This window comes from Urocitellus parryii, chromosome X (assembly GCF_045843805.1).
Source record: "Urocitellus parryii isolate mUroPar1 chromosome X, mUroPar1.hap1, whole genome shotgun sequence".
Taxonomy (NCBI): Eukaryota; Metazoa; Chordata; class Mammalia; order Rodentia; family Sciuridae; genus Urocitellus; species Urocitellus parryii.
Window position 1 is genome coordinate 17,851,424 of NC_135547.1, and position 7,914 is coordinate 17,859,337.

General features: G+C 39.8%; 1 protein-coding gene across 1 annotated transcript; it reads left to right on the plus strand.

The window, feature by feature from the left end:
* The first annotated feature begins 6,216 nt into the window (after positions 1-6,216).
* Plac1 (placenta enriched 1) lies at positions 6,217-6,852 on the plus strand. Its single transcript, XM_026405596.1, has one exon. It carries the CDS (start codon positions 6,217-6,219, stop codon positions 6,850-6,852), a length of 636 nt encoding a protein of 211 aa, XP_026261381.1.
* The last annotated feature ends 1,062 nt before the right edge of the window (positions 6,853-7,914 follow it).

Below are 7,914 nucleotides of genomic sequence, written 5' to 3' on the forward strand. Positions count from 1 at the left end.
AAAACTGGGCTATAAAAGGACCTCAATTTAAAAATGCTCTCGAACCTTGAAATAGTTTGTAGGACAAAGTGAGAATGTGACTCTGTGAATTTCTAAACTACAGACTTTACCAAGTGTTGGGATTCTTTTTTGCCATTCTTGTTTTGCAAAAGAATATTCCCACTCAGATTCATTTTTTCTTCAGATCATCTGCAAGAGTGGACGAACTGCTACAAATCAAAATCCTGACAGTTATATTTCCCTAAGATAATTGCATGCTGCTTCGGAGTTTCCTTTTCCCCTCTGTTTCCCTTTGTTTTGACAACAAGATTCTGGGAAAACAATATACAAATGATAACTAGGCTGTCACGAGTATATTGAATTTTAAAAATAAATAACTGTCGACCCCAAAAGCTTCCAGGAGCCTATGGAGTGAGTTCTTTTTCCAAACTGTTACAAAACCAGATGTGGAAATGTTTAGCTAATTCCCCTCCCCATTCTCCATGCAAAGAGTTTATACGTGTCTCCAATGGCATTAGAAGCGATGGGGAGGTAAGGATCTTGTCTGCTTTCAAAGAGATTTGTGTTCAACTTCTCACTCTGCTCATTAGTATCCCCAAACTGATTTGGATTTCAGTATGTGTCTATTTTAAACTTTTTAAAAAATATTCATTTTTTTTTTAGTTGTAGCTGGACACAATATTTTTATTTATTTATGTGGTGCTGAGGATTGAACCCAGGGCCTCACATGTGCTAGGCAAGCGCTTTACTGCTGAGCCACAATCCCAGTCCCTATTTTTTAAATATTTTCTTCCCAAGATTAAAAATACTATGTTTAGGGTAATATTGAACCCTTTTTTGTTGTTGTTGTTTTGTATCAGGGATTGAGCCCAGGGGCATTTAACCACTGAGTCACATCTAGCCCTTTTCTATATTTTATTTAGAGACAGGCTTTTTTTTTAAAAAAAATTATTTTTATGTTTTCAGTTGTAGATGAACACGATATCTTTATTTATTTTTATGTGGTGCTGAGGATTGAACCCAGTGCCTCAAAAGTGTGAAGCAAGCACTCTACCACTGAGCTACAGCCCCAGCCCCTAGAGATAGGCTTTTGCTGAGTTGCTTAGGGCCTCACTAAGTTGCTGAGGCTGGCTTTGAACTTGTGATCCTCCTGCCTCAGCCTCCCAAGCCACTGGAAATACAGATGTACACCACTGTGCCTGGCATAATATTCAACCACTTTCTTGTAAGACATTAAGACAGAGTTCCTAGTGAAAAAAATTAAAATCTATTTTTTAGCAATTTTGAAATATACAGCACATTATTATTAATTATAGTCGCCACACTGTACAATAGATTTCACAAACTTATTCATCCTAAATGAATCTTTGTACCCTTTGACCAACTTCCCATTCACTTCTCTCACCGCAGGTCTCTGGTAACTATTATTCTTAACGCTCAAGTTTTAGAAGTATGTGAGGTGTAGATATGTCAATTAGTTTGATCTAATCACTTCACAATGTACATACATATCATAATAACACATTGTTCCCCACAAATACTGTGGGTCCTCAGTATCTATGGGTTCCACATTCACAGAAGGAATTTTGTGTATGTGAGTGGAGGACAATACAGGGGATTGAACCTGGAGGTGCCTTACCAATGAGCTACTACACCAGGCAAGTTTGATGATTTTAGATTTCACATTTATATATTTGATATATTTTAATTTAATTTTGTTTAAACTGTGAGGTGAGTCTGAAGTCCCTTTCTCACAAATGGTGTTGGAGTATGGGGGTGAGTAGACATGGAGCTGTTTACAGGTAGAGTTGGTTTTATAAGATAAAAATCATTTTTTATTTTTGGTATTTTGTTTTTAGTACTGGGGACTGAACCCAGAGGCACTTTACCATTGAACTACATTCCCCAGCCCTTTTTATGTTTGATTTGGTTGGCTTTGAAGTTGCGATCCTCCTGTTTCAGCCTCCTAAACTGCTAGGATTATAGGCTACCACACCCAACATGGAAATTTTTTTTTAATCTTACATCTGTACTGAAAACATACAGAGATTTTTCTAAAAAATGCTTTAGGGGTGGCTTTTTCCCTCTTTTTTCCCTTCTTCTTTCTCCTTCTTTCTTTCCTGAATATCATCTCACAGCCTGGACCTCTCTGTCCTGAATGAAAACATCCTGTAAAGGCCAAGGAAACAATCCTTTCAACCCATTTGGGGTTTCTCTAAACAATGCAGTATCAGGACTACTTACATAGCATTTAAATTGAATTAGGTATTATAAGAAATCTAGAGGTGATACAAAGTATACTGAAGGATACATGTAGTTATTTGCAAATAAATGCCATTTTATATATATAAAGGACTTGAGAATTTGTGGATTTTTATATCCTTGAAGTTCCTGGGAAGAATCCCCCATGGGTACTGAGAGATAACTGTATATATGTAACTATCTGTCAATTTTTTAAAAATCAGTGCTCAACTTTATAAACAATATTTTTAGCATAAGAATATATGATAGTTAAGTAGCAACGCTTCTTTCCTCTTAACTTTGTTTGTGCCAGTCCATTCCATTTCTATGTATAAGAAGAAAAATAGAACTGGATGTGGTGGTGCACTCCTGTAATCTCAGTGGCTTGGGAGGCTGAGACAGGAGGATCACAAGTTCAAAACCAGCTTCAGCAACAGCGAGACCCTGTCTCAAAATAAAAACAACAAAAGGGCTAGGGATGTAGCTCAGAGATAAAGCAGCCCTGGGTTCAATCCCTGGTATCACAAAGGAGGAGAAAAAAGAAGAGCAGACTGTTTTGTTCTCATATCCAAGATCTTGAACTTTGCTAATCTGACTGGTTGTGACTCAGTGATACAGTGCTCGCTTCACTTGTATTTATTCTCAGTGACTAATATGGGCATCACTTCAACATACATACTTGGATTTTTCTAAACTTAATTTTTTTCATATTTATTTTTTAGTTGTAGTTGGACACAATACCTTTGGTTTTTTTTAATTTTTATATGGTGCTGAAGATTGAATCCAGGGCCTTGCACGTGCTAGATGAGCACTCTACCACTAAGCCACAACCCCAGCCCTTTCTGAACTTAATTTAAAACACAGATTTGATTGCAGGGGAATGGAAATAGAGTTTATATTACCAAAATGAAACATTTCATGATTTTTTTAATGTAAAGGATTTATCAACAAATAGGCTTATTAGGGAGTTATTAAGGGGAGAGAAAGGAAGAAAAAAGTCTGCTAAAGGAACTAATGGGGAATGTATATGCATCAACCACATTTGGAAAAACAGAAAGCTGCTTGTACTGTGTTGCTGCAAGGAAAGTAAACATTCTGCATCCAGGTGCTATGAGCAGCTGTGGGTCTGCCCAGCCTCTATAGCTCTGTTCAGGACTGTATGTACCAATAGTTTGAGCCCTGCTTGGTTAGACAAAAGCATCTCAGCTCGATGCAGGGCAAATTTGCCCTGCATACAAAACTGAGACCTGCTTTCTAATGGCCCTGACACCAGAAGCTGCACAGTATTTCCAAGGTGAGCACTCCTGTCTTTGAATTTATTTCTTCCCCAGTCCCCAACTTCCCCTCAGTTCCGAATATTCCTGGAGACTAACTAGAATTATGTCCACAGCTCCCAGACTGCTATGCCTAGCCCCACCTAGGGTTAAAAATACCTTTCAGTTTGGTGACCTCACAGAGCCCTCTCTTCTGGCTTTTCCTTCCCATCTCTAGCCCCTTGGCCTTCCTTTTCCTCTGCCTCCAGTAATCAGAGGTCACACTCTCCCTCCCTCCTCCAGTTCCCATTCTGCCAGCACATCCCAGCTAGGTGTTAGAAAAGCCAGCTGATCTGATCAATTCACACAATGTTGTGACAGCCTTATAACCATCCCCCAACACACAGATACACAGCACACACACACACACACACACACACACACACACACACACACACACACATCCAACCTCCCCTTCTCTCGTAACTGTAGGCAGCCCGGGAAGGGAAGCTGTGTGTTTTGATGACTTATACTTAGCAAACAGGAGCCAGTCTCAAAAGTGTAGCATTGAGCTAAACATTAGCAAGCTCATTAGCAAGTGCATTGCACTGTCCTTCCCATCTCCCCTTCTTCAATCTCACCTCAGAGTTGCACAGCCTGAAATGTGGATGCCATTGACTTCTTCATAAAGTTTTTTAAATATATTTTTTAGTTGTAGATAGACACAATACCTTTGTTTTGTTTATTTTTATGTGGTGCTAAGGATGGAACCCCGTGCCTCACATGTTCTAGACAAACACTCTACTACTGAGCCATAGCCCCAGCCCTGATAGTTGTTTTTCTGAGCTCAAAGATATGTTGTCACATACACAGGCGTCTGTTTTTTTTGCTTGCATCACATAGCAATCCACTCCAGGCTTTAAGAAAATCAGTGGAAACAAATTCTATCCTGTCCTGTCCAAGTTTAGAGATTTGGCCTAAATGAATCCCCAGACTCAGTGATGTCACCCAACCCCTTCCTTCAGCCTGATTCAGAGTAGGGAGGTAGTCTAAAATGATTGCTTGGGTGTCAACTGTCTTGTTTCTCAGAGAATCTGGCCATTTTGTACCTTTATTTGAATTATCCATGAGAGGGAGAGGGAAGAGAGCAATATAGGAAACATGCTTAAAGAGGGAGAGGAAATTGATGGTTTAACTCCCCAGACAAGAACAACCTTCACCTTGGGCCTCAGTTTGAGTGTTTGAACAACAAAAATGGGTTGAAAAGATTGTTTCCTTAGTCTATTCAGGATGTTTTCACTGAGGACAGAAGGGTCCAGGCTGTGAGGTGATGATTAGGAAAGAAATAAGGAGAAAGAAGAAGGGAAAGCTGGGGATCTAGCTCAGTTGGTAGAATGCTTGCCTCACATGCACAAGGCCCTGAGTTTAATCCTCATGCACCACACACCAAAGAAAAGGGGGAAAAAGAAAGGGAGAGGGAGAGAAAGCTACCTGTAAAGCATGCTTAGGAATAAATGGTCTCCTTTAGATCAAGACAATGGTGTAGCAGTGAAGAGGTGATTTTCTTAGCTTACCAAAGAAACTTCAGCAAAAGTCCCACATCATAAGTGGTTTGTTGCTTTAACTATTGAGTCATCTAGGACTAGTTCCCATCAGAATTTACTTGTTTTGTTGTTTTATTTTATTTGTTTTGTTTTGGGGGGTGAGGGGACAGGGTTCTTGTGTGTGTTGCTGCTGTTCTATTTTTGCTTTGTGAAAAATGAAAAAACTGCCCAAGGAGAGTCATGAATGAACAAAGGGGAAAGGAAAGAACTGGGCAGAGTCTTTTGGCTTCTCTTTATACCCCAACACCCCCAAGAGAATGAGGAGTCATTAAAGAGAGAGCCGAGAGTGAGCTGTCCTCATAAACAAAGCATTTCATCCAGGCCAGTGCACTTTGCTAGACGGCCCCTATGCTATGGTTTCCCTTAAAGAATGCAGCAAATCCATCACTAGCAAATGAAGAGAAAGAGCTGCATTTTTGAAACTGGGGAAAAAGGAAGAAAGAATGTTTGGAGATGCTTTTTATCCCAAGACTTTTGCACATAGTAGGCACTCAATAAATATTATTAAAAATGAATTCTTTTAAGCAAGGGTTACTTATCTCTTCTTTACTTAACTGCAGCTGGGAAAAAAAGTGGAGCCCTGCCCTTATGCATAGAAATTTCCTTCTAAATTTTAGGCACTTTGAATTTGATATATCATTTCCACTTTTAAAATGAAAACTGAGTTGGACATTTGATGTCCTTTCTTCCTTATTTCTTCCTTCTTTGCTTTTCACCTCTTTCTGATATCATATCTTAGACACTTATTATCTTTTCGTGTGTGACTGGGGATTGAACCCATGGGTACTTAACCACTGAGCACATCCCCAACCCTTTTTAATATTTTATTTAGAGACATGGTGTCACTGAGTTGCTTAGGGCCTTGCTAAGTTGCTGAGGCTGGTTTTGAACTTGTAATCCTCCTGTGTCTCAGCTTCCTGATTTGCTGGAATTACAGGTTTATGCCAGTGTACCTAGTTCTTCTTCTTAGTGTTTTAGGAACAACCTTTTGCTTAAAAAAATCATATTTGAATGTTCAATAGAAAATAAGCTGTTATCTCTTGTGTTTTTGTGTGTTCTAGAAATCCTTGTTGGAATCCTCCTGCTTCCTGTGGATTGTCACCTGACTGGCTGCAAAGATGAAAGTTTTCAACGTGGTCGGGGGCATGATCTTGTTTGCCTCTCTGTTTTCAGCCTGCTCTGGGCAAAATCCCATGACTGTGCTGTGTTCCATTGATTGGTTCATGGTCACGGTCCACCCCTTTATGTTGAACAACGATGTCTATGTACACTTCTATGAGCTGCACTTGGGCCTGGGTTGCCCTGCCAACCATGTTCAGCCACACTTCTACCAGTTTACCTACCGTGTTACTGAATGTGGCATCAGAGTCAAGGCTGTCTCTCAAGATATGGTTATCTACAGCACTGAGTTGCACTATGCTTCTAAGGGTACCTCCTCTAAGTATGTGATCCCTGTGTCATGCGCTGCCCCCCAACGGTCCCCATGGCTTACTCTACCCTCTCCCTTGAGAACAGCCAGCGATAGTGCAGCCGCAGCCAAGAATGGTGACACGTACTACAGCGTGTTCAGCTTGTCACAGTCCAGCGAAAGGCCCAACTGTGACTGTCCACCTTGTGTCTCTAATGATCGGCGTACCCCGGCCTCACATAACCAAGCAGAGGCTGAGGAGACCCATCCTGTGCGGTCTTCTTACTTTCTTAGTGTTTGTGAAGACTGGTGTCTTCCCTCAGATGATCTGATTGAACCCATGTGATAAGTATGGGGTCTCTCCTGAAGATGCCATTTCTAGAATTAGTTTGTAGTATTTTCTGATATCATATAAATAAATGCCCTGTGATCCTCTTAAGAGCAATTTTGAGAAATGGCAACTCATGATAACTTCTTGATTTTGTATTTTTATACCTTTATAAAGGAAAAAAAATAAAATTCTGGTAGAATGAGAATACCAGTTGGGCATTTTTATTTAACAAACACATATACAGTTTTACTACCAGCCAGGCACTATTTACATGGTTTACAAATATTAGTGTTTGTTCTCTCTAGGATGACTTCTCTCTTATTTAAGTTTCTCCAGGAAAGCTTTCTCCATCTGTCTCTCCATCTGTATAGTCATTTTTCTTATTCTGTGTACCAGTAACATAACTTAGTGACATGCCTTTTTAGTTTGATCATTAGCTATATCACTTTTCATGCATGCAAAGCATGTGCTATGGTTTGGATATGAGATGTACCTCCAAAGTTCCTATGTTAATAGAGGAATATTCAGAGGCAAAATGGTTGGATTGTGAAAGCTGCTACCTCATCAGCCCATCCTAGTTTGAATGGAGTAATTAGTGGGTGGTAACTGTAGGCAGGTGGATCATGGCTAGAGGAGGAACGTGCCCTGGAAAGGTGTATCTTCCCTGCCAAGCCCTTTGGCCATGGTATTCTACCTCACCTTAGGCTCAGAGCAATGGAGTTGGCCAAACATGAACTAAACCTCTGAAACCATGAGCCAAAATAAACTTTTCTTCGTTTAATTTGTTCTTATGTATTTTGATCACAGTGACAAAAAGCTAACTCAGCATAGGTTGCTCTGGTGATTTTCACCAGTGGTTCTAAGAATCATACACATCACATTCCACTAGCTAAGTGGTAAGTTCCTGAAGTTCAGAGCTAGATATTATACTTTAGACATAACCTGATAATACTTTGAAAGTTTTTGTCCCCAACATATATGATCATAAAAATTTCACCAAAGTTTGGATTCCATTAGCTTTCTCACAGGCTTTGGGGGAATAAGAATAAGTAAATTTTTCAATAAATATTCATTTTT

Bases quoted from the DNA above. Each gene is read 5' to 3' on its own strand.
- Plac1 (XM_026405596.1), top strand. From the start codon at position 6,217: ATGAAAGTTTTCAACGTGGTCGGGGGCATGATCTTGTTTGCCTCTCTG.